This window comes from Camponotus vicinus, unplaced genomic scaffold (genome assembly GCF_025532165.1).
Source record: "Camponotus vicinus isolate PSW18456_S1 unplaced genomic scaffold, iyCamVici1.0 SCAF_2, whole genome shotgun sequence".
NCBI classification, from domain to species: Eukaryota; Metazoa; Arthropoda; class Insecta; order Hymenoptera; family Formicidae; genus Camponotus; species Camponotus vicinus.
The window spans coordinates 26642799-26670140 of NW_028141956.1; the positions used below are offsets into that span (position 1 = coordinate 26642799).

The 27342-nt window shown below is 30.3% G+C and overlaps 4 protein-coding genes across 7 annotated transcripts in view; 2 read left to right on the forward strand and 2 right to left on the reverse strand.

Annotated features, from left to right (window-relative positions):
- Positions 1 to 92: 92 nt before the first annotated feature.
- LOC145967314 (uncharacterized) lies at positions 93 to 15461 on the reverse strand. 3 transcript variants are annotated; one of them, XM_083092083.1, is made up of 9 exons: positions 15082 to 15461; positions 13801 to 14012; positions 13304 to 13582; positions 12907 to 13207; positions 12473 to 12693; positions 11955 to 12346; positions 8989 to 11851; positions 8285 to 8406; positions 93 to 7320 (listed from the first exon to the last, which is right to left on the reverse strand). In XM_083092083.1, the coding sequence occupies exons 3-9, from the start codon at positions 13565 to 13567 to the stop codon at positions 7254 to 7256; spliced, it is 4230 nt and encodes a 1409-aa protein (XP_082948209.1). In that variant the 5' UTR covers positions 13568 to 13582; positions 13801 to 14012; positions 15082 to 15461; the 3' UTR covers positions 93 to 7253. The 3 variants fall into 3 exon arrangements, with proteins under 3 accessions (XP_082948209.1, XP_082948210.1, XP_082948208.1); XM_083092084.1 differs by lacking the exon at positions 13801 to 14012 and having other exon boundaries at positions 13304 to 13497; positions 13556 to 13582; positions 15082 to 15460; XM_083092082.1 differs by lacking the exon at positions 13801 to 14012 and having other exon boundaries at positions 15082 to 15460.
- A 244-nt stretch (positions 15462 to 15705) lies between these two features.
- Th1 (negative elongation factor complex member TH1) lies at positions 15706 to 18654 on the forward strand. Its single transcript, XM_083092109.1, has 7 exons — positions 15706 to 15862; positions 16339 to 17314; positions 17436 to 17685; positions 17763 to 17973; positions 18051 to 18191; positions 18275 to 18404; positions 18479 to 18654. The coding sequence occupies exons 2-7, from the start codon at positions 16339 to 16341 to the stop codon at positions 18511 to 18513; spliced, it is 1743 nt and encodes a 580-aa protein (XP_082948235.1). The 5' UTR covers positions 15706 to 15862; the 3' UTR covers positions 18514 to 18654.
- On the reverse strand, positions 18427 to 19837 carry LOC145967319 (protein stunted). Of its 2 annotated transcripts, XM_083092110.1 has the most exons (4): positions 19680 to 19837; positions 19334 to 19464; positions 19163 to 19188; positions 18427 to 18676 (listed from the first exon to the last, which is right to left on the reverse strand). In XM_083092110.1, exons 1-3 carry the CDS (start codon positions 19706 to 19708, stop codon positions 19175 to 19177), a joined length of 174 nt encoding a protein of 57 aa, XP_082948236.1. In that variant the 5' UTR covers positions 19709 to 19837; the 3' UTR covers positions 18427 to 18676; positions 19163 to 19174. The 2 variants fall into 2 exon arrangements, with proteins under 2 accessions (XP_082948236.1, XP_082948237.1); XM_083092111.1 differs by lacking the exon at positions 19163 to 19188.
- A 155-nt stretch (positions 19838 to 19992) lies between these two features.
- Positions 19993 to 27342, forward strand: part of LOC145966253 (UNC93-like protein) — a 67505-nt gene continuing 60155 nt past the window's right edge. Inside the window, exons 1-2 of the mRNA XM_083090214.1 lie at positions 19993 to 20090; positions 20504 to 20628. The gene's annotated coding sequence lies outside the window, so the exon portion shown is untranslated. The remainder of the gene's footprint in view (positions 20091 to 20503; positions 20629 to 27342) is intronic.

Consider the following 27342-nt stretch of genomic DNA (forward strand, 5'->3'; position numbering starts at 1 on the left):
TTCATTGAGAATTACTTTTTAAAATTTCATTAAATACAATATGCAATAAGCAATTTAAAATGCAATAGGGAATTGTATGTTTTACATTTAGATTTGTGTTCAATCTCCAATCATTTTATTACACAGGGTTTCTTGACATAAATAGAATGTATCATCGCTGAGCACATATTGATATATTGTTATATACATGCTCTCCTATTTACATCGTGTAATTAAAAAGTATATAGCAATGATGAAATCTTTAGATTAACTTAAATAGTCATCATTTAACTCTTACATGTAAATAGCAGAATCAGAATGAGTACTATTATTTGCGAACGACAAAATTTTATATATGTCAAAATATTTCTTGAGTTAGTAAGAACACATTATTGTATCTGTGGATCTAAAAAATAAACATATGCATTTTTTATATTACAATTACAGATAACTTGTTTTACTTTATTGTAATTACCTATATAATTATTAAATGAAGAAACAAATAAGGATAATCTGTTAATTATGTCCATAGTCTTAATGTTGGATAAGTATTGTACTGTATATGGAATAGTCAATAATAACGCAAATTGTAATTGTTGTTTAAGGGATTATATTGTTAAGGAATCCTTTAATGAGGTATTTCGAACTTTTTTACTGTAACTTATTTAATTGAATTATATATATATATATATATATATATATATATATATATATAATTTTGTAAGAAATGGAAGGAGTATATTAAATGATTCATACTTTACTGAAAGATGTCCAAAACGAATTGTTTGCGTATCGTATTGTTGAAAATTATCTTATCTTTTGAAATAGATTGTTATAACAGTTTGTAGAGCGATATATATGTGTGTGTATATATATATATATATATATATATATATAACATATGTATACAATTTAAGATGTCGGAAACCACGAATGTGATACAATAATTCGCAATATGCATCTCTTATTTTGTATATTTCTTTGAGGAACTGTCAAGGAGCGATCCTACTACTTACAGGATTAAAACAAAATGAAAAAACATATCCCATAAAATATACTTTATCTTAAACATTGGAATAGAGCGATTGAATTTATGTTGTAAATTTATGTGCATCTCTAGATTACTTTTTGATCCAAAGAATTTTATATATATATATATATATATATATATATATATATATATATAATATGGATTTGCACATTTTTAATAATTTTTCCTCCACATACCAGAGACTAAATAATTTTAAATTATTTTAATGTATATTAATGTGTATATATGTGTGTGCACAAGCTATATAAAATTCTTTAGTTCAAATCATTTTACTAAATGCCCTCAATATTTTTTTTTCTAAATATGAAATAAAACCCAAAAATTAATTAACCTCGTCGTTTATATTAGTGTATTTTTATATTATCCTAATATAATTATATAATTACATGATTATTACGTGTATAATCATATAATTATACACATATTTAGATAATTATATAATTATTATGTGCATAATTATATAATCATTGTAGATAAACAGAGATTAGTATTAAGAATAGTATTCGTAATAATGTTAACGTATCTATCACGGTGTTTCTCAACACAAGCTCCAAGTAGCTCCTGAATGTTACAAGAGCTATCCATTAAGGCAACAACATTATGTCACCTCTTTATTCAATAAAGATAAAGAATCGAAACAGTAACAATTATTCTTTGCATTTTTCTGGTCCACAAAAGAATTCCACATATATATATATATATTTTTTTTCTTGTTATTGCGAATATTATTGACATCGCTTACATTTAAATTATAATTGTATATTCTGTAAAATCAAATACATTTGATAATATATCGTCTTAAGGAAATAAATTGTGGCTTATAAATTTTAAGATATAGTATATACACTTTTGAGATGTAATAATAGAAAAAAAAGAAAAAGCTTCAATCGCGCAATTAGCGTATTTCGTCAACTTTGATTATACGAATAAAGATGGCTTTTCTTATACGCTTTGCATATTACATACTATAACAAATCGCTTTTGAATTGTTCTACGATTCATCGGTTGAGAAACACCGATGTGCTTTTCATAATATTAACTAATATTACATCATGTCATGAGAATGTAACAACATTCCCATAGCACCTGAAGCATATACAGTGAACATTCTCCTACATATTATTTTATTTAATTACAGTCAGTCATTGGATTTATTTCATAACAAACTCCCTCATTTCTGAATCCCAGGTATATAATTGCTTAATACATCTTCATAGAATCATTACAGACATTCAGAAAAATTCAGTACAATACATGATTTCCAATGGACTAAGATTATATAATAAGGCCTCGGAATATTTGACATATTGTAACATCCCATGACACGCGTGTAAAAATACAATCATTATAAATTTTCACATCTTTATTAAAGTGGAAATAGTCGCAATAAGAGTTCAGAAAAAAAGAAGTTCTTAACAAAATAATATTTCTAATAAAAATATTTTATTGACATATTTATTATATATAGGATGCTTGTCTATAAATGTCCAAGCAATCTCCCAATTAATTGAAATTACAAGAAAATTGAATAAGAAAAATTTGCACAGTTTTTAACCCACAATAAAGCGCATATAAAAAAATTTTTTTCGTAATCTTTTCAAGTTATAGAGATCGCATCATCGTTTTTTTTAAATAAATACTTTTTTTTTTGCATATTTATGTAGTCAATATAAATTAAAATCTTATTTAATAAAAAATTACTATTATGCATTATTTATAAAATGATTTGCATTTTAAGTATTAAAGCAATAAACTAGATTCTCTAAGTATTGTTGAATTCGGATTGGAATGTCGAAGAGATTGAAAAGATTAAAACTATTTATGAAACATTGATTAATATATAGATTGCTCGAAATTTTATCTATTATATACAATCAACACAATAAGAAACATTATAAGATATGTCGAATGTTTATTGAACATGATGGGCAAAATTTCGAGAGCAATTTGTGTCAATAAATATTTTATAAAAAAATAGTTTTAGTTTTTTTGAATCTTTTCGACATTCCTTATCAAAAATATTAAAATTCAACTTACTATCTTAATACTTAAGATGCTAATTATCGCATAAATAATGCATAATAGCAATTTTTCACTAAATATGATATAAATTTCTATTGATTCTTATACAAAATATACAAAAAATAAGTATCCAGTAAAAAAAATGATGATGACTTTCATAATTTGAAAAGGTTACGAGTAAAAAAAAATATTTTTACATGCACTTTATTGCGGATTAAAAACTGTAAATTTTTCTTATTCAACTTTCATGTAACTTCGATTAGTTGTAAAATATTTGCTCAGACATTTATGGACGGACACCTTGTACACACTTTCAGAGGATGCTTTATATAAAATTTCGTCAAAAAATAATGATAGTATATTAAAACTATGCATCTCTTGCATCATGTTATTATCGTATTGTCTCAGGGATTATATTTCGGTTAAGATAATATGAAATAAAAAGAATGTGTGTGCACATTTTTATAGCTATATAAATATAATACTATTCTTAAATACATATGCGTGGATTTTTTTTAGTATTTTATGAGGAAATCTTCAAAAAAATTGGCTTTTTCTTTTGGCAAAATTTTATTTTATTTATAATAGCTTGTAATAATTTTGCAACAATTTTATATTTTTTAAAATGTGTACGTTTATAGTTCCATTTATGCAATTTCTGAAAATGCAAATTTTTTTCTTTTCAGATTTTAAATAAAGCAATCCTTTGAGCAATCTGACAATGATATGACATATTTTAAGATACATAGTTTTTATAGTCACTGTTATTTTATAACGAAAACAATTTTATATATTTTTTTTTAAAACAAATTCACATACATATTCTTTTTTAATGTAAAAAAAAATATATAGTTGATTTATCGGCGAAAATTTTTCTTCAAAAAAACCATCATATGTGATAAAAAAAAATTAAAATTACCTTCTTTTCGATCTTTAATATAATAACAATGCTAATATAATTTTATGTATATTAATACACATTTGAATAATATTACAATCCTATAAAAATATACTTTTATTGGATTGTAAAGTGAGATTTTCAATCATGAGATGTTACATAACTATTGTTGAACATTTTTAATGCAGTATTCTTTGGATATTTATGTAAACATATTAGAATGGAGAGCATATAAAGCTACAAAACAAGTCCAATACGAAATTTGCCTTATAGTCGTTAATACATCTACGTTATACGTTCATTATGTATTTATAAGGCCATATATATACGCGAAATTTAATATAAAGATATTGCCTTTCTGCAGGCAATATGTTCGATATATTAATTTGGAAATTTGTCTATTCATAGACAAATGGACGACACAGCCTCAACAGAGAATGTTCACAGTGTAAGACAGCAGCACAGATATATCTCAGCGCAGCCTCACTCTACCATTAATTACAATATCTTTATTTTGTAATCATGTAAAACAGAGGCTTGTTAATCACTTAATTATGTCCAAAAAATCCTTTGTAGGTTATTCAGTATGGATTTTTCTCTCTTAAAAACTAAAATAATTTTATTCCTATATTAATCTCAAATTAATTTTTAAATTATTAATTATTTATCGTTATACATTCGAGATTAACGTGACCTTCAGTTGCATCACAGGAAAGTTTTCTTAAAATCACCCATACGTATTACATATTTAATCAACACTGTTTAAATGGGAGATACCTACAAAGGGTGTTTTGACAATATTAAAAATACAAATGCTTAACATAAAGAAGTTATGAATTTTTGTCTCTTAATAATGTATAGAACTTAAAAGATCTCTCAATGTGTTTACATGTAAATATCATATATAACAACGGAGATAAATAACAACGTATTAACAGAATGTTTTGTACCTAGATATCTAATATGGCATAAGATTGGTCATGTGCCGAGTTATTTTTGGCTACTGTCAGATCTAAGCCAACATTTTACACAAGTCTAATCTTAAATAAGATGTGCATGATTTCAATAATGATTCATTGATCATTATCATATGCCATCTAACTACTTTCCACTTTAGGGACTTCTAAAAAGAATAGCTTATAGCTCAATTATTGAAATAGTAAAGTTTCAAAATTAATGTCATAAATTAATGTCATTCTAAAGAATTGCGCTTATAAAAATTATTTATTCCGGAATACACAATTCACATTCGAAAAATTATTTTTTCGAATGTGAATTGTGTATTCCGCTATAAAGAGGTTTTATAAAAAAGGATATCTAATTATACTCTTTTACCTAAAACATAAACTCTGTAAAAGGAAACATTTTTTGAATGTTTAAAAGGTCAACAAATTAGATATTTTTTTTTTACTTTTTATTATATTATTTGCAATAATCAAATAATGAAGAAAGTTTTTAAAGTTTTCAATTTTAACTGGTTTTGTTTTAGTGATCTATAATAATATCAAATAGATATTTTTATATAAATTGATAGAAACAAGTATAATCAAATGATTAATAATTGATCAAATATTTAATATTGAATCAAATTTTTATTTATTTATGTCACTCTTGTATATAAGCACATATTAATAATAATAATTGAAAACTAATACATAATTAAAAAGAGAAACTTGCCTCATAAACAACAATTATGTAAGATTTTAGGAAGAAACTCTTTAGAAGTCCCGCAATAATCTATTCCCATTCAACATATCCTTCTTTCAAATTTATTTCACTCATTCTATGATAAAACACCGTTATAATATAAACCTATCAAAATGGCATTCAGTATTTTCTTATAGGATTATTTCATTCAATATATAAAAAAAATATACAATTTCGACTACTCAATGAAAACGTTCAGTAATCGTCAGTTTGTACTATCCGAATGCCATTTTTGTGTATATTACACTTTTCCTGGACTAGTTCTCTACAAAGATTGTGTAGGGCTGTCCACGAAATTCTAATTAAAATATAATTAATGCGCATGTATATGTATGTATGTATGTATGTATGTGTGTGTTTGTGTGTGTGTGTGTGTGTGTGTATAGTGGGATTTTATTGATATATAGTCAGTTCACAATGCTCGTGCGCAATATCATGATATTTTACAAATGTCTTTAGAAGTATTGTCCATATATTTATGGGCATTTTTAAAGGTTACAAATGACACTAAAATGATCATTTGATTACACAAAATCTTGTAAGAAAGATACTTTTTTATAATTAGTACAGTTCTCATTAGACGGAAGGTATTATAATACATATATATAGAAAAATTAAAAATTAAAGATTTTAACAAAAAACTATATATAAAAAGCAGCTAAACATATAATATTTCCTATGCGTTTAATAGATACATAAATATATAAATTTCTCAATAGAATATTACACACATTTAAAGAGTCAAATATAATAAAATTATGAAGTAATATAAAAACTATCGAAAATTAATTTCTAATTTATCGTAAATAATTTATTGTAATAAAATATTATAAGAATTATAATTTATCCTCTCAAATTATTTTCTGTTTTTTTTTCTCTAGAAATATTTTCTATAATCAAATATGTCAAAAATATTCAAATGTAACTATACATATTTAGCTGTCCTCTCTGAATTGTGTGCAACATTTAATAAGAAAATTATTTTATATTTGTGTTTTTAAATTTATATTTTTTCTAAATAAGTATAGTATCAAGCTTCAACAAACAATAGTGCTACGAGCTGTGACTGATTTATACTTACCTGAGCGGGTGACAATCTCCCACTAGTTTTTAATCTTCGATTGCACATGTTAAGTGCTTATTATAAGTTTTCTTTATCGAGGTATTTTTCAATTTCGGTAAATATGTACGTTATTGAGTACGTATGTTGGTACATACGGACCAAGTCTGATTTTTTTTCTTTTTTGGTAGGGTCTTAGTAATGCAATGGCATCACAATTTTCACTGGCTTCATGCCAACTCCAGGGTATTATTTTCATTATTACTGTATAATTTAAATAATTTACATTTCTTTTTCTGTAGAAAGAACACAAGTGGTTGTACGCAAGCATATTCGGGGGTTAGCTTCGGGTTACTATATTACAAAAGATGCTTGGTATATACCACCACACTGATGTGATCGATTGATGCATGACAGAATTTCATTTTACATACTGTATAACGCTTAACATACATACAGGGACACACCCAGATATACAGCTAGATATAGGGACGCACCTGTGTATGTGTGTGTGAACGTTATATATCACGAGCTCTCTACCGCATGCATCTTCGAAATGCCTTTTTGATTTTCCGTTGCGGTGCTGCCGATTGGGGTGGAGCACTATAAAACAAGATAATAAGCGTATTTATATAGTTTTATTTATTCTGTAGGTATAGAGTGAACTAAAAGAGAAACTTACAACTTCTATTCATGAATAATTTCCAAACAAAATAAAAACTAATTTTTTTTTAATAATTTAAATTTATTTAGACCTGGGAATTATATTAGGGTAGTATTCCTTGTAATTTAATTTTGCAGGTTTTTGAAGACAATTTACATTTTAGCGAAGAAAGCGTTATGAATAACAAGGCACATTTTGACGTTAGTGATTTTGTCAAATAAAATAATTGGTTTTATTGTTCAGTATTATTTTGAAAAATCTATATTTAATTCATCAGTAATTCTTGTATTCTTGTAAAATGAATGTGTGGTATGTGATATTTGGACTAAAAATTTTATTGAATCTTCTTTACAAAATCACTATGGATATTGTTATAATGATTGGTGATATAATGAAGTGATTGAGATCTTTATGTGTAAATTAATAAACTGAGTTTAAAAAAATATAAGGTTCCAACAAACCTGTGGCATATATGACACGAGGCACGATAGACATTTTGAGAATAATATTTCCAGATTAATTAATTTCAAAATTCAGCAATGATAATTAGCCATGTAAATTATATGATGATTTAATGACGCCAAATTTTTTTAAATTTTTATTTTATCTCAAACGAAAAATGCATGAGAACAAGTCATTGACGATTAACTGAAATATTCATAAGGTTATAAGTGAAATACAATTTAAAATCTATGAAAAATGCCATTGACAGAATTTGCATTTGTGTATTGCAGAGAGACTGTGTTATATTCTATATCATAGTCCATACATAACTATCAAATCTAAATAAAATATTTATTTAAAATGTCGAGTGTGTTTATTTTATAAATCACAAGAAAATTATGTTTTTTTAGATCTACTCTAATGTCTAATATATGACAAATTTCCAGTCAATATACTCACTTGAATGCTGTTGGTGCGCTTCCTTTAGTAAAGTTGAATGAAGGCCGACTGTTGGGATCGAAAACCACAGTGGGAGTAGTAGTAGGAGGATTATAATTGAATCCTCCAGTTGGTGTAGACGACTGCAACATCATAATACATATCAATTTCTAATAATTTCTAATGTATATATATATATATATATATATATATATATATATATATATATATATATACAGGGTGATTCTGAACAAACGTTTGTCTTTAAAATATCAAATTCTTGAATGAATTCTAAGACGATTTTCCTCTTGCAAAATTTTGCCCGGAGCTTAGTTTTTAAACTATAAAGGAAAATAGTTAACTACTTACGGAACGAGTACAAGAGGTAGGCAGGGACGGCGCGATATAGGCGATTACGTGGGGCACTCGCCGCGATCAGCTGATTGCTATACGCGATGACTGTAACAATCAGTGTGTGTGTGTGAGAATGTGTACGCGCGCGCGCGCACACACACACACAGATTGTTACAGTCATCAGTAAGCTCCGGGCAAAATTTTGCAAGAGGAAAAATCGTCTTAGAATTCATTCAAGAATTTGATATTTTAAAGACAAACGTTTGTTCAGAATCACCCTGTATATATACATAGGAGCAGAGAGGGGGAGATTATATATACCTTATCTTATTAATTAATAAAATCTCTGTATGAAATTAACTCATATTTACCATTCCTCCAAAGTTAAAGCCTCCTGACGCTGCAGCGGATGGAGCTGCAGATGCAAAATTGAATCCTGTACTGGACAAAGGAGTAGACGAAAACGATGGTGATGTTGCTTGAGTCTGTGGATTTGCTTGCGGGGCACCGAACATTGGAGTTGTTGCCGCGCCTTGACCGAATGCCGCCGGTGTTTCTTGTTTAGGTGTGTTAAATGCAAAATTGGCATTGGTATTCGTTGAAGCGGTATTAGCGCCGAAAGTACCACTACCAAACATATTGTTACTACTCGGCGCTGAATTGTTACCAAATGTGAAGAGCGGTTTCATAGCCGAATTAACGTTCGCAGAAAAGTTAAATCCGCTGCCTGTCGCTGATTGTTGCGACGATGTCGAGCCAAATTTGAATAAAGAAGAATTCGATACTGGGTTAGTTTCGACGCTAGGCTTGGTAGACGAGAATAAAGTAGTAGGTGTCGTTGCGGTGCCATCGAAAGCGGGCGTAGTATTGTTCCCGAAAGCAGCAGAATTGGATGATCCAAAGAGCGACGGAGTAGCGCTGCTGCTGGACGGTATGCCGAAGGTCGGTAGAGGATTTACCGCAGGTGAATTAAATACAACGGGTAATTTCGTTTCTGGCGTCCCGAAGATTGCTGGCTTATTATCTTGCATATTACTGCCGAATGTTGGAATTTTCTCTGGCATGGAAAATCCTGATGGCTTGCCGCTGTCTGTTGTAGTAAACGCCGGTTTATCCGTTCCGAATGCTATTGTCGTTTTCGACTCATTATTGTTGAAAAGCGACGTAGAACTCGACACGATTGGGAAGAGCGTAGCAGCTGGTGTATCACTTGTGGATTTATTAGATGACAGAGTGGATATTTCAGCTGATTTGTTTTCTCCAAATGATAGATTCGTAGATAATGCGGCGGACGATGTCGGAATTTGGCCAAAAGTTGGTATTGTGGCTGACTGAGATAATGCCTTCGAATCGGAAAATGTGAAAGTAGGTTGAGCAAAAGTTGGAAGACAAGTAGTCGTTGCATTCGTGGAAGTGTTACGCATTACTTGTTGTGTATTACCAAATTTGAACCCATTTAAGGGAGATGCAGTATCAGAATTATGATTATCAGCCTTATCTATGCCGAAATTAAAGCTACTTGGATTAACTAAATTTGATGTGTTAGATGGTACGCCAAACTTAAACTGCAAAGTAGAGCTAATGCTCGATGCAGATTTATTTGACTTTACAGTACCAGGCTTCGAAGCTTGGCAAGCCACACATTGCGTAGAATTTGCATCATTTTGTATCAAGCAAGTATCGCAATTCCACGACCCTTCCGGCTTTTTAAATTTGTCTCCAAATCCATTAGTCGATGTCTGGTTTGCGTTGCTCGATTCGCCAAGAGAATTAGGTTTAGGAGCGCTACAGCAAGGACAAGTGGTAACAGAATTGTTGTTTCGTACAAGGCACCCTGGACACTCCCAGGAATCTTTGCTTGGTTTAAATTTATTCATTATTTCATTACTCGATGTTGTTCCCTGCATTGCTATGTTGTCTATATCATCAATGCCCGATTTCTGCGAGGATGATTCTGCAACAGTATCTGCCTTCTTTGGACTTGTTTTTATGGGAGTAGGTGATTTAGGTGATTTATTCATTATTTGATAATTATTAGATGTTGTTTCCTGTGATGTGTTTGCCGTATTATCTGTATTAGCAGCGGTTGACTTTTGCGAGGACGATTCTGTAACAGTATCTGTCTTTTTCAGATTGGTTTTTATGGAAGTAGGTTTGGATGCATTACAACAAGGACAAGTAATAACGTTCGCGGCATTTCTTAGTAAACAACCATGACATTCCCACGATCCTTCAGCAGGTTTAAACTTCTCCATTAGATCATTTTGAGATTTGATAGTTTGCTGCATAACATCTGCATTACTTCCTGGTTTCAGTGCAGAGCATGCTACACATTTAACATCACTCTGTTTGTTTCTTACACAACATGTTGTACATTCCCATTGATTTGTAGATAATTTAAATTGAGAACCGAAGCAATCGTTTGGAACCGGTTTCGATTTTACGACGGTATTTATCGTTGATGTTGAGCACGTTGATGAAGTTTTGTCATTAGGATTTGATCGAACGACCTTACATGCAGTACACTGTTTGTCTGTGCCACTGTTTTTGATCAGACATTCACTACACTCCCAAGACAATGTGGCATCATGCGTGCTCTTGATATCTAAATCTGGACTGATAGATGCATTAGCTATCTTGTCTGTTGTTTCGGTCAATCTCAAGTTTGACTGTTCAATTAAAGTAGATTCTATTTTGTCAGATTTAGAGCACAATACATTTATAACACTTCCCGACTTTTGTTCGTACATTACTGAAGGTTCGACAAAATCATCCTTGCTGTTTTTTACTTTTGCTTTTAATCTAGGTGCTGTAGATGAACCGGACCAAATAAAATTAGGCATAGATGTGATTGTATCATCGGTGGACGAGAATGAAGCAGACCCAACATCCTCTATTATTGAACACAAGCTCGAAGCAATTGTTTTACTTGTGCTATCATCAGCATTAATTGGGTTACTAAAAGTGTAATTGTTGACAGACTGCAAATTTTTCTCAACATCTGGCATTTTAATCGGGCTAGCAAATGTAAACGTGTTTTCTTTATTTGCTATAGTTTTTTCTGTAGAATGTAAAGTAGGAAATGGTAGCGTAAAATTGAAATTGGGTAATGTTGTTATTGGCAGAGGTACATTCGGCAAATTTACAGGTGCCACTGTTTCTTCTTGTTCTAGATTTATTTTAGATTTGCCTTTCAGTTTGCCACGATACTTTTCATTATCGGCATCATCCATCCTAAGGAGAAAAAGTGAATTTATTAAAATATTTTTTTTTGATCACTTATATTTATTTCTTTATAGATAAGAACAAGTATGTAAAATTATGTTTCGATAAATACCTTAAACGATATTCCTGTGGAGGTGGTGGTGGATCACTACGAGAAGAAACAATTTTTCTAGCTGCAAGAGTTGTATCTTGCAATTTTTGTCGTCTTCTTAATTTCAATATATCAGGAACGGTTGGTACTGTCAATTCACGCGTCAAATGACGCAAGCCAATCCTAGCAGATGGGCTTGCTACTTCTTCCCGCGCTCTTTTTCTGTTCATTACCGGAAATAAAGTATTATTTGTGTTTTTGAATGGAATTTTCTTTGCATCAGATATAGGTGATGAAAAATGTTCTAATGCTTCCAATATTTTTTTTGCAGTTTGACTCATACCCGATGAATCATCTACTGCATTGGAAGGTTTAACTTCAACATTCGTTCTCCTTGGTACTTTAAGTTGTAACTAGAATGAATGAATGAATTGACATAAATTATTATATCAATAATAAAAAAAATTATCAACAAATAATCTTTGTAATGTGGAACATAAAAAAATCAAACTTTAAAGTAAAAGAATTAAATTACATACCTCACTTGAATTATTAAAAAGATTACGATTTGGTTTGTAAAAACCTGCCGCATTTGCACCCCCAAAAGTGATATTACCACTATAAAAAGGAGAAGACAGAGGAGATGCGCGGTCTAGAACATTTGTCATAACTGATGCATTAAAACTTGGTCTACGACTGCTTAAAGTATCACGAGAATTACTATCTAGAAACAAGGACCTTGGGGATTGTAAATGATTAGCTGAAACAAAAATATAGGATTTCATAAGCATATAATATATGTATGTACACACACACACACACACACACACGCACACACACACGCACACGCACACACACACACTCTCTCTCTCTCTCTCTCTTTAAAACAGTTTTATACTGATTATAAAACTTTAATACAACTTATATCATTATTTAAGTAACTCTATATACGCAATATGCAATTTACACTTACTAAATGTCAATTTATCATCAATATGTCTCCTTCTACTGGGAAATGTTGAATTGTACATATTTGATGGGCCTTCATGTCTATTTATTTGTGGAATAAGCGAACTGCATCCACTGGTACTTTCACTTGACTCCGAATTATCATCAATTCCATTTATTATTCCATTATTAATTGATGAAGCTAAATTTAAGTCAGATTTGTGAGATGTTACAGTCCTAATATCTGCTTGCATTGCAGGAGTCGAAGATATTAAACGACTTATCCCACTTGGTCCAGCTGTTGCGAGTTCCGAAAAATCTTCCCTCTGTAAGTTGTAAAACAAAATACATTTTTCTCTTTCTCCCTTTCTCTAAATGTCATTCATTCTATAATAACTCATTCTTATACATTTGATTATCACCTCATTATGAACAGGATATTGCTCCTTAGAAGGCTCAATCATGTTTAATGCACTTTTAGCTCTTGTTTGTATAGAAAATGTGCCAGGTGGATGAATAGTATCCATACAAATACGTGATCGCTTGTTAGGAGGTTGTTGTATATCATCTTCCGTTTCCTCAGTATTTTCTCTATTATCTAATGCATCCTCATTACCTTGGAGAGGATTGAACCACTTACTAATCCATGATGATTGTGGTATAAAATCTGTTACCTTGGTTGCCATTTTTCTTACAAATGACTGTAAAGGATATAAATATACAAATATATAATATAAATCTATATAATTAATTATATAATTATTAATGTAAACTTAAATAGATATTATTATAATGCTTCATATATATATTATTATCAAAACATAAGAAATATCTTTGAATTCTATGTACGAGTATTTTAAAAAATATTTTTCTTTTATTCAATTTGAAATAAATAAGAGAGAAGAGAAAAATAACGTACACAAATGGTGATAGATATAAATTCAAAATTTCATTCGACACACATCAGTGCTATGAAGTATGGTTTGTCGAAAACTTTTGTCGCAAGATATTGCAGCGATTCACTATTGTCGCTAAACTAGCTTTAATTTTTTTATTGTTTATACAAATATATAATTTATCATACTATAATTTTGTTAAATTTACACTTTCCATCTGAAGTTATATTTGTTGCTGTAAAAAAATTAAAGAAGTCTCTAGTTTTTCTGATATATAGAAGCCATTGTGCGTATCGATGAAGTTTAAATATTGCTGTTTAAATTCTTCACAAGTTCAAAATCACAAAAACCTAATAAAATATAAAGTATCCTGCAAGAATATACCGATGAAGAATCAAGAATTAATTTTTATAAAAATAACGATGTCTCTCTCTCTCTCTCTCTCTCATGACGAAATTGAAAAATTCTGAGAAAAAATTATACAGATATCGAATTGATATTTATCGAATATATATTCTCATTTGATTCCATCATTAATCCCCAAGTGTAAAAGACACCATTCAAAAGGTGTACGCTAGCCTTTTTTCATAATCAAAGTTCAAGTTACATTATATTACGCAATACACAAGACACAATAAGAATTTTTGCTCAGACTCCGACAAGGCGCGTAAGGATTTCAAGAATCGTATTCAAAAATCGTCTGCATTACATTACAAACGGTAACACGCCGCGAGAATTCGCGCGAAGACCTACGCAGAGCGCGTGACGCTCGCAAAGGGGAGAGAAAAAGAGAGAGAGAGAGAGAGAGAGAGAGAGAGAGAGAGAGAGAGAGAGAGAGAGAGAGAGGGAGCGAGCGAGCGAGCGAGGGAGCGAGAGAAACAGAAGGAGAGAGGAGGACGCACAGGAGATATGATTCGCGTTTTTCAAATCGTTAGAAATCTAGAGGCCCGAGAGAGATGCCCTCCTATCTCTCTCGTCAAAGATACGGTGTGCGTAAAAAAACCGTGGATCCTTCAAGGTCACGAGAACGCGCGTGCACGAGATGCGTGCGTATCGTCGTCGCGCACGACGATACGTATGGGCACGAGAATGAGGTTATCATCGGGGCACGCTCACATAACCGCGATATCGCGGGTGTCGCCTCGTCGTAGGGAAAGGGCGGACGCGCGGTCACGCGGGATCGCGCGCGCGGCACGTCGAGAGGCAGGCGCTCGACGTCGATTCGGTCGTTCGCGTCACTCCACTCCGGTCGCGCCGATTGCGGCCGTAGCCGCGGCTACGGCCTCGCCAACCGAACTACTCACGTTGTTCGCGTCGTAGGGTTTCGCGTTGCGCGACGACGGCCGCCTGCCGGCCGGAGCGCCGCTTCCCTTGGACATCCTCTGGTCCGGTTTGGCCTGGGTCTGAACTCGCCGCACCGCACTACACTACACTGCACGATGATCGGTTACGAAGCGCGCGCGCGCGATCCTCATCTCCTTGAAAGAACAGTACGTCTCGCAGTTCCGATGCCCGGAACAGCACCACCTTCCCTTCTACCAGCGGGACCCACGAGAGGAAATATGGCCGAGCTCGACCCCGAAACCACCGCTACGGCGCTGCAGGGCTTCCTTCGAATCGCGAGTTCGCGAGCTCGATGCGCCTGTCCACGTGACGCGCGCTTTGACGTGCGCGCTCCCGTATCCGCCGCGCGCATTCGTCTAGCGCTCCTATTGATACGGCATGCGATTGCGTGGTGTAGATGGTGTAAGTGTACCTGTCTGCGTCGAGAAACAAAAGCGATACATGTATATATATGTATGTATGTAATTGGAATTGTATAGAGGTAAAAATTATTGGACAAACGTAACGTCGATAATATGAACGCATTGGAGCGCGCTAAGATGGTGACCAATCATACGACGTTATTGCGCTACTTCGGAAGGATGATGAATTGATTGGTCATCCCGTGAATCACGTGTCACGTGTACTCAACGCGTATTGTGTCCTATGTGCAGGAGCCTTGATGCACATATTAATAATTGTTGATTTATTATTGACAGTTGGCACACCAATTGGCAATTTTATTTACATTGCTTGTACGAGGTATGTAAAATAGAAGCGTTCATTAATTTTCAATGATTAGAGTGATAATAATTTGTACACCTTTTTTTTTATTTGGAAAAAAGAATCGAAACATTTATGCAGGAGTATGAGCTATTTTAATGGTTGTTACCTTTTCTAACCTATTGAAAATGTTAAATATTACATTAAATTAAAGATATAACAGATTGATATTTTTTACTCCAAGAAGAAAGTAAATTTGAAATAGTCTCACATTTAAATATTCTCATATAATTCAGATCGTTTATTTTTTACAAGAAGAAAGTTAAATATTCTCATATAATTATGTATCTTTTTAATTTGTGATTTGATGAAATAATGAAAAATATTATTGAACATGTTGCGTTCTTGAATTTCTCTTGAAATTTTAACACATTTACATATAGACACATTATACACATTTTATATACGATAATAGTAGATAATTAATATTAGCCGTTTAAATAATTATTATGTAGATGGAGTCCGATTATGATGAAGATCGTAGTGGTTGGGGAGATGAGATGAATCGAAGTACCGATGAGTGCAGTGGAGAGGATACATTTGATAATCCGCAAGAAGTATTGAACGAATGTCTGGATAAATTCAAGACTCCGGATTATATAATGGAGCCTGGCATTTTTGCTCAGCTTAAACGATACTTTCAAGCTGGAGGAAATCCTGAACAAGTCATTGAATTATTGTCCAAGAATTATACAGCTTGTGCACAAATGGCAAACCTTCTTGCGGAATGGCTGATTCTTGCTGGGGTAAAAGTTACCGATGTACAGGCAATGGTAGAAAACAATTTAAAGGATATGATTCTCAAAACTTTCGATCCCAAAAAAGCAGACAAAATTTTTACAGAAGAGGGTGAAACTCCTGCTTGGTTGACCGAAATGATTCAGCATCCCACTTGGCGATCCCTTATTTATAGGCTCGCGGAAGAATATCCAGATTGTTTAATGTTAAATTTTACTATCAAACTTATATCTGATGCTGGATTTCAAGGTGAAATTACAAGTATTTCAACCGCAGCTCAACAAATTGAAGTCTTTTCACGTGTATTAAAGACCGCGATTGCTGGGTTTCTTGAAAATACAGAAAATTGGCAGTCCAGTATACAAGAGTGTGCAAAAATGGTGTGTCATGGTCAACACACTTATGTATATAGTCAAGTCCTGTTGCAAATTCTTGCGCAGGAATCTCGCGGTGGTTTTATGATGAAGAGGCTCTCTCAAGAAATCACCAAGTGTGCTCAGCAAAATCGACATGATGTCACTCCAATAACAATGGCTCTGAATGGTGCTGCCAGTAGCCCTGGAGCATGTCAAGCATTAGCATCTATGTTATCGAGAAATACTTTAAATCCAGCTGATATCACTGTATTATTTAGAAATTTCTCTACATCAGAGCCACCTCCTATTGAGCTGTTGCGTAATCCACAATTCTTAGGTATGTTGATTATTTATGATGATAACATTTATAATATTAATAATAGAAATTGTTTATAATAATTTATAGTAATAAAATAAAAGATAAAAGATTTTTATGATGAAACTTTCCAACATTACAGAATTACTGGTTGATGCACTTTTTAAACCTGGTGTTAAGATAAATCCTGAACATAAATCAAAATACATATATCTATTGGCTTATGCAGCAAGCGTATGTGAAACAACTAAAAAGGGCAATACGCGTAAAATTAATAAAGACGAGTTAAAAACGACTATTCAGGCAATTGAGAAAGTGCACAATATATGTAATATAAATAAAGGATCGACTGAGCTAATAGCAGAATTACACACTTTATATCAATGCATACGGTAGATTGACTTTTAATATATTTTTTTCTGTGCTATAGAAAAGAGAATATTTTTTACTAATATCTATTGTATCGTAGGTTTCCTGTTGTAAGTGTGGGTATAATTCGATGGGTAGAGTGCACTGTAACAGAACCATCGTACTTCAAATTATGTACAGAGCATTGTCCTGTGCATCTTGCTTTATTAGACGAAGTTGTAGTCTGTCATTCTCTGTTACATACAAAGATATTAAATTTACTTGTCCACTTATTTGAAAGCAAACAAGATGAATTAGAGATACTTGTACAGGTAAATACGGGGTTTCAAATAGGGTTTAAAAACGAAAAATTGACAACATTTTAAATGAATAATTGTTTTTTATATAGCTGGAAATGAAAAAGATGTTAATTGATAGAATGGTGAATTTGCTGAGTAGAGGCTGTGTAGTACCCGTCGTATGTTATATTAAGCAATGTTCGCAACGTGGAGATACAGATGTATCTCTAATTAGATATTTTGTCACAGAGGTGAATTATAATACCGTTTTCTTTTTTAATGCAGTTTACATAATATATTAATATTTTATCATAATGTGAATTTGCAATGTAAGGTTTTAGAAGCAATAGCCCCTCCATACACAGCAGAATTTGTACAATTATTTTTGCCAATGGTAGAAGATGAAGAGATTACTGGAACTATGCGTGGGGAAAATGAAAACGATTTAGTTTCAGAATTTATTGGTAAATATATAACACATTCACAGCAAATAATAATAAATATATTTAATTTAAAAACAAAAATTTTGTTTTTTCAGTACACTGCAAGACACATTGTTCTGTTTTAAGATGACGCTATAAAAATTAACTGTAGGTAAGTTAAATCAAAGAAAAATAGAATTACAGTGCAAAAAATGGTTTTAACTTTATATAGAATTAGAGATTGTTATATATAATTTGCTATACTGGATGAATTCTCTGCATCCATCTGTAATATCGCCACATCTAGGCATTTTCTGTAATAAAAATATATACATTATAAGAGATAGTATACTACAAATATTATAAATTTTAAAGCAAGATACTTATATTAATGAAATACAAAGACGAAAATGTTACTTGCTTTAAAAAAAAATTGAATTTTGAAAAATTTTGAATTTCAAGCAATATTATCTTACGGCTTATATAAGTAAATGACATATTCAGGTATATATCGGTTGTTTCATTGCCAAAATATAATATTGCTTGAAATTGCAATGTGCAACTGCAAAATAATATTGAAAAATTATTAAATTTCTGTAGTAAGAAGAGAATACAAAAACAACTGTCAATTATACAAACTGGTTAAAATATAAATATTTTTTAAATCAAAAGTTACAGTATTTTTTAAGTCACAGTTAAGTGATAGTTAAGTCACACTTGTATGAAAAGATAATAGTATATTAATAAAGGTATTAAAATGACAAACATTTTTAAAGATGTCACGCAAATCATAGACTTACTAATCATTGTGATTATATCTTCTCAGCTGTAAAAAATATATTGTACTATATAACAAAAGTATAATCACATGAAGAATACATTCTACAGAAGAAGAAACAAAATAGAGAATGATGAATATGAAATGAATAAGATATAATAGAACAGAATTGTAATAATGAAAGTATACATACTAATAGGTTTTCCATCCTTCCATTGAGTAAACTTTACATTGACTTCGTCACGCTTGGCAGCTTCTGCCTTCAAGTCAGCTTTTAAAGCTTGTCTGACTAACCTTGCTGCAATCTGAGAGTAGTTAATGTAACTGTAATAAAAGAGAAAAAGATTTATATATACATTTTCGATTTTTATTATCCACACTTATTCACAAATAACATTTTATAAACTCCACAATTATTAACGAGCAGATGAGAATTTGGTTACATAATATTTTTTGATGAAAAAATTTTACATGCTTGACATGTGCGCGAAGAAAGAAATATAAGTATAAAGTATGAGGACGATAATTAATTTTCTTACTTTAATCCTGCTTGTCTCCACGCCGACATTTTTGCTATTAATTATTTGGAAGTTAGATAATTTATATTGATGGATAATATAAGAGATAGAAGACAGCGTCACCTATAGCAGAAAAACTTCCAGTTGATCTTTATTTGCGGGGTCTGAGAAAATTGTTCGCATTGATTCTCTCTTTCCATTGGCTGTCGAAGAAATGTCCAAGATGCATTGCATTGAAAATGCGGCATAAAGGGAACCTTGCGAGCTCACGCATGCGCACATCTATATATATATCGTGATATTGGGGTTCTTTCGATTCTTTTAAAGTGATGTATATAAGTCGTGTATTTGTTTCGAAGCTGATTTGTGTTTTTTAAATTTAGATATGTCATACCCAATATAAAAGCGAAGAAAACTCTTTATACAATTATGGTAAGCAATTTTGCATATACTATAATCCTATTGTTAGGGAAGGGGGGGAGAGAAAGAAATTTGATATAAAATTTGAATAAAGTAACGATAAATAGCGATAAATAAATCCATTATTGTGCAAAAGTAACGGAATTAATGTATAAATATTCTGAATTAAACAAGTATATCGCGGCAATTATTGGCAAAGATCGACAAGTTTCTATTTGCAGAAAAATCTGATAGTCAATTGTTGTTAGAAATTATTAATATAAAATCGCATGATATGTAAAGAATAAGTTTTTCCTTTCCTTCAAAGAATGAATTTTTCCTTTTTTTCTCGATAACTAATTAAAATTGTCTGCCTTTACTAAAAACGACGAAATATAATGTATGTATATACGCAAAATTACTAATACTGATATCTTATTGTATAGGTGGCAAGGAGGATCCTCATGCAACCAAAATATTGCTGCAATTTGGATAATGAGGTACGTGATGCGTAGCTGTGCCTGAGAGATAATTGTATCACTAATGAACAAACAATATACATCGAATGCGCGTAAGTTTTTCTGCCATATTTAAAAATATTAAAAATATATTTCTGTAAATATCTTTAAACGTCTTTTTGTCTATCTTTGTAAAAATTTATTTCTTTTACGATTTTATCTTGTTTTTTGTAAAAATAATATATTGAATTTTATTTTTACAAAGATACACAAATATAAAGATAATAATAATATTATTTCAATAATGGTTCGAATATGATAAATTTAATGTTGCTTTTCAAATTCGCAAAAAAAACATGATATAATAATGCAAATTTAAAATAAAAATTGAGATATCATAATTTATGATTGTTATGTACTGAGTACATATATGTTATCTACAATTTATACATTTTATCATCAATATATTATCAATCAGTATTCTTCATCAGTATTCAATATATTATCAATCAGTATTCTTTATATTTTCCAATGTATGTCATGTTTTATAATATACGTGTTCCTCTTTCCTTTCCATAATATAAATTATTTCGTATTATTCATTCTGCAATATTGATGATGCATTTTATCTGAAACATTTATTTTTAAGATAATACATGTTTATTTCGCCAAGATTCGCAATATTGATATCTCTTAAAATTATCAAATAATTGAGGTTTAAAAATTTTTAAACTTTTTCTGTAATATAATTTTCTCTATATTTTCTCCGATTTTCTGTTTATAATAACAAATCATTTAAAAAAATTTTTTTATTTTTTACATTTATATATGCGATCTAAAAATGGCCACGTTATATAATCGTAGTCTCATCTTCTTTCCTCGGTAATACCACATTTTTGTGGCTGGGAACAGTAACCTCGGAGAACGTGGAAAAACGCATCGGTCGCGATAAAATCACCAATTGATATGTGTTCATATTATTGCATCTGCTGCGTGAGAATATAATTTATTGTTACATCAGTGAAACTCGATTTTTTTTTGTAATGTGACAATAATCAATCTAATATAAATATATTATATAAAAATATTTTATTTAATATAATATTTTACATCTTTTCTTTTTTATATAAAAATTACGCATTCTATAAAATCACATGTGCAATAATAATGGATATGAAATTTTTATGAAATTAATTAGTATCAATGGTGTATCAATTAGTCAGTATCAATAGTAATATTTTTCTTCTTTCTCTTTTAATGCAATTGTCAATCGACATTGTAATGCAAAGCATTTACAATGTATATGACATGTCTATCATATATTTTTTAAAGTGATTACGATGTGCGATACTTTCTTTTATGGAATAAAACACTCATACATGAATATTGATTAATTATTGAAAATTAACATTTTCCCATTGCAGTACAAATAATTTTCAATACACATTATATTCTTATTACAAACAAACATTATTTTCTTATTATATATTAATATTGCAATTATTAAAAAATTAATATTACATACACACACACACACACACACACACACACACACACACACACATGTATGCACGTGCACAATATGTCATAATTTATATTATATTACACAGAGAAATAATGGTAATGGTAAATTTTTATATATATTACAAATGAATATAAATTTTAAATATATAACGTATGTGTATATTTAATTTATGTTCATTTGTAATATACAAAAATTTTCATTACCCCAGTATCTGTAACATATAATATAAATTATATGACATCTTGTGCATCATGCATAACAATAATAACTGAGAAGAATGATATTAAGTTGTCATAACGGTTGCCTGATTAGTCAATGTCACAAATTGCATCTGTCAAGTATATTAGAGATGACGTCATATTCAGCAGATATTAAGCTGTCCGCTGATTGCATTGACGCTAGGTTGACGACGCTAGGTAATTTTTATACACGTAAAAGTTACGTTGATGACACTAGTTGAGAAAAATAACAATTCAAACTGGATTTTCCATGTTTTCTAACATATCTTTATTACGAAGATAATTAAGAAAATATAATCGGGAAAATCCATATATTTATATATTACTTTTACTATATAAAGGCATTTAAATATGAAGTATAAATTTCAATTCGGATTTTTATCAAACGTTTATTAAGAATTTTATCCTACAATAATTTTATGCAGTGCAAGGTGAATTAATTTTTGTAAAAAAATAAAGACTATAAAATTGTATTATTATAAAGAGAATGTGAATATCTAAATTTAAAAATAAACATGCGTAATTAACTGCATTTCATTAGGAATATTACAGAAATATTACAGGTTGTAGAAGCATACATGAAACTTCAAGAATTGACTAATTAAGAATTAACTATCCATATTTTCCATTATATTATAAATATGTACATAAATATGAGCATTCTTTTAAAAATGTCTAAAAATATACGACAATATTTTTTTAGACATTTATAATGCATTTAAATTTTCTTCGTTATATTAAATTAATTCAGAATTCAGCTTAAAAGAATGGCCGTATTTATGTGCATATTTATAATTTAACGGAAAATATAGATAGTCAATTAATTAGTCAATTCTTGAAGGTTTATATATGCTTCTAAGGTAATTGATAAAAATGATCAGAATAATAATAATCGTAAATAATATGCAGATGAGAATGTAAATATCTTGTTTAACCTATTCTTTCAAATTTGATAGATTTAATTTATTAATGTTTATCAAATTTAATAAATTTATCAAATTTGATAGATTTAGTTTATTAAAGTTTATCAAATTTAATAAATCAATTTCAATCAAATTTATCAACGATAATTATAATTAATTATACATTATACATTAGAAATTATCATATGCAATCGTAAGCTCGGTAAGACGGTAATGGATTCGCAAACAAATGGAGTTTTTGAAATTAATTTTTCTTTTTAAAACTTTCTTTGAAATGTAATAAATATATTATGGTATACGTTTGGAGAACGTTTTGATGAACATTTTTAGGACACTTAGAAGATGTCGCTTTTGATAATGTTATCGTTGATAAATTCTTCTTCTTGTAGCCTGTGACATTATCATGTTTGCGAATGCAGAATCATAAAAATCATAAAAATTCTAGTTGGTAATAATTTAGGATCTTATTTATTGCCACAATCGCTTGTCACAAACTTCAGAAAAATGTACAAAAACAATCGTCGTGTATCAGACACGCAACGGAGAAGACATAATTAGAGTAGTCGGTCAAGTACATGAGTTTATGGCTATCCGAAAAGACCTTAACCCATCCGCACGCATGTTTATGTACTTTTGTGTAAGGTTATATTTATCGAAGATATATATTATAATTATTAAAACGTTGATATGCCGCTAATGGTACGTGAACATTGCACAGGTAAGATATTTTATAAGGAAAGAGAGAGAGAGAGAGATATTCGCGGATGTCTTTAACGTTAAAAAAATACAACTGTACTCTAAATTTAATTTTATTTCAATTGATATCATTTTGAGAATTTTCCTGCCTGAAAATGCATATACGAGGAAAGTTGACTTTAATACAAATATAATTGTAGTTATAATATATGTAATAATTGTAATAATCTGCGTTAAAGATTGGCAAATATAAACATGTATAAATATATTTATATTTAAAAAGGATAAATTAATATTTTTATAATCTATAATTATTAATATTTATGGACTTTAAGATAAGTTACTTAAGTAGATTGAGGCTATCAAAATTATACAATGATTATATTGACCACTCATATCGGCCAAGGTTAAGGTCTCCCCCATGAAATCATTACATTACATCGCGGGCGAAGAATATAATCCAATGGTTCTTTATTATTCGTAAAGGCGAACGCGTGTATACGCGAGTATAGTTAAATTATACAGATTTGTGTGTGTATCATTCAATACTTTTTACAATCTCATCAAGGTGAAAATCGAATCATGCGGTTCAATCAACGTATCGTATAATGTATTAATTTATATTTTTTTATTGTGTATACAAACTTACTTATTATACTTATTATATATTTTATCCTCACAACTTAAACGCAAAAGATACAAAGACACACGCGATTAAAATCATTTTAATATTTATTTTAATATTTGAAAATTTCAATGATTTTACGGTTATACTTCTTATATGATTACGTTATTATTCGATTGAATTATTAAAATCCGAAAAGGATAAATATTTATTTATAACATAGAAAAATAAACCAGTTTATGACGATATAATTTCATTTGTTTATCTGTGACGATCTCGAAATTGCTAAATGCTAATTTGAACAAATCATAAAAAATCCGCTTTTAACCGGTATAAACTATCCGCAAATAGGAAAACAGAGAACTAGGAAAACATTATGTTTCTCAGTAGTATAATGTCAATATGCAACGCGAGAATGATTCCATTCATTCTTTCATTTATAGCTGGTGCTGCTCTTGCGACATTTTCTGTGCATATAAGTTATTACACCGTTGAGTAAACGTGATCTAGTCGTATTGACAAAACTAGGAGTTTTGATAAATCTCGGAAAATTACGGCGATGGCTATATAAATATTATCTGATTGTTTAAGGAATATTCCTTGACCAATCAGATATACGATCAGATAGGCGCTTTTTTCGTAGAGAGGGAAATGACATTTCCCATCGTGTCGCTGTTTGATGTTCATTGACACTTACGTGAGTCATTGTCGCCTATTCATAACGATCTGACAATTTTCTCAACACAACGAGATATATACGCACTATGCATGCAGATTCATGACAATATACGAAGATACGACGAATGCAAATTTCTACTCGCATGTCTTCTGTGCATGTACGCTTATTATAAGTACATAGCGGTATATGATCGTATGATTGTGAGATATTTATTTTTATCTCTTTCAATAATAAATTTCTAGTATAACGCAAAAGTGGTGTGTGTGCGCGCGTGCGTGCGTGCGTGCGTGCGTGCGTGCGTGCGTGTGTGTGTGTGTGTGTGTGTGTGTGTGTGTGTGTGTATGTATGTAAGTGTGTGAGTGTGAAGGATTTATTTCTTCAAATAAAATGTTTGTTTATTAAAATTTTTATTATAATATTTTTTCTTTATTTACAGATACGATAATGCAATATAATTATGACTGAGAAACCTTATTTTGTTTTTATATGTATGTAAACTTTTATACGTATATGTGTGTGTGTGTGTGTGTTTTAATATAATTATGAATATTAAGTTAAACTGTGATATCATTCAAAATATCCATTATTAATCTCGCGTGATTATTTGTCGATGTAGATTCGCGACAGCAACTTTGTGTTTACAATAATAATAGTAAAATATACCAGAAAAATTTATGCAAATGAATTTCCGGTATCAACTGTAATATTTCCGGTCAAATAATCAGTGATAACACGAAACGCATTGCATCACGAGCAGTAAAAGTGACAAGTTCCGCCGATTGGCCGATCATGTACACTTTGCATAGATTTTCCTCGTTCATGTGACATCGAAGCATATAAATCGAGATTATGTAACATATCGGAAGTCGTGGCTAGAGTGCTTTGATCCTTGGTAGTGATCACGAGAGATCCTTCCGCTCGATTTGCACGACCGGAAATGCGCCATAAATTTTTTTAGAAACTTAGGAAGTAATTGGTGTATTACAAACATTTGTTACCGCATTGTAGATTTAATAGATTTGCATGAACTATCACTAGTAAATCTATTAATTACATTATGACTGGCAATAAAATATGAGTACATCATTATTGCTAATTTCTATCTTTGTATAAGTATTAAATAAACAAGTTACGTCGGAGTTACATATACAATTCTTATTTTTTAATTACAGTTTACATACATATTTGCAAAATATATCGATATAAAATATATTTTTGGAGCAGGAATTTGTGTGTGTGATTTTTCTTCGCATGAAGATAAAGATATATGTTATATTCAATATATATGTGTGCACACAGAAATAAATGTTACACAATGTGCAAAATATTTTTGTAATTTGCTTCTAACAAATATTATTGACAATAAATATGTCATCGTGTGAAGAGTATGCATTTTCTGAATAAATCTTTGGAAATGACACAATAGATACTTCATTATTCGGAATTAACCAGAATTAATATGTACTTTCTACTTCTATATACATATCGCATTTTATAATGATAAATTTTTAATTAATTTGTAATCGATATTACTTTCTTCTCATTAGCAAAAAATCAATTTTATTTATTACAATTTTCTACTCTTTAGTATTACATATCTCTAAGAGTAAGCAAGTCTTAAATTCCGTTCAAACCTACTTGAAATTAATTAAAATATATGAAATTTTGTTTTAAATTGTCTTATTATTCTTAGTTTTCTAGAAACAATTTTGTTTTTATCTTATTATTCTTACAATAATTTTCTAGAAACAATTTTTATTTATTAATTATGTGAGATTTTCAATATTTTCTTTGAGAATATCTCAACTACAAGTTGATTGAAGAATTCATAGTTAAGAAATAATGATATGTAGTGGTGGATAGTATGAAACATTCTAAGTAACATTTGTTGTTTCTAGCAACGAAAGTGAAATATTCTATGTAACAAATTCGTACATATGTTCTTTAATCTTTCTTTACAATGAAACATGGTAAAACATATGAGAAGTGATAAATTTTTCTTCTTTGAAAATCAGTATAGAAAATAATACAGAAACGTGAGAAATTGCCATTCGAGAATATGACGCATGGACAACATGTTAATATATGTTATTCACTACTAGGAACACGTTACCGTCATTAAATGAAAACGATAATAAAA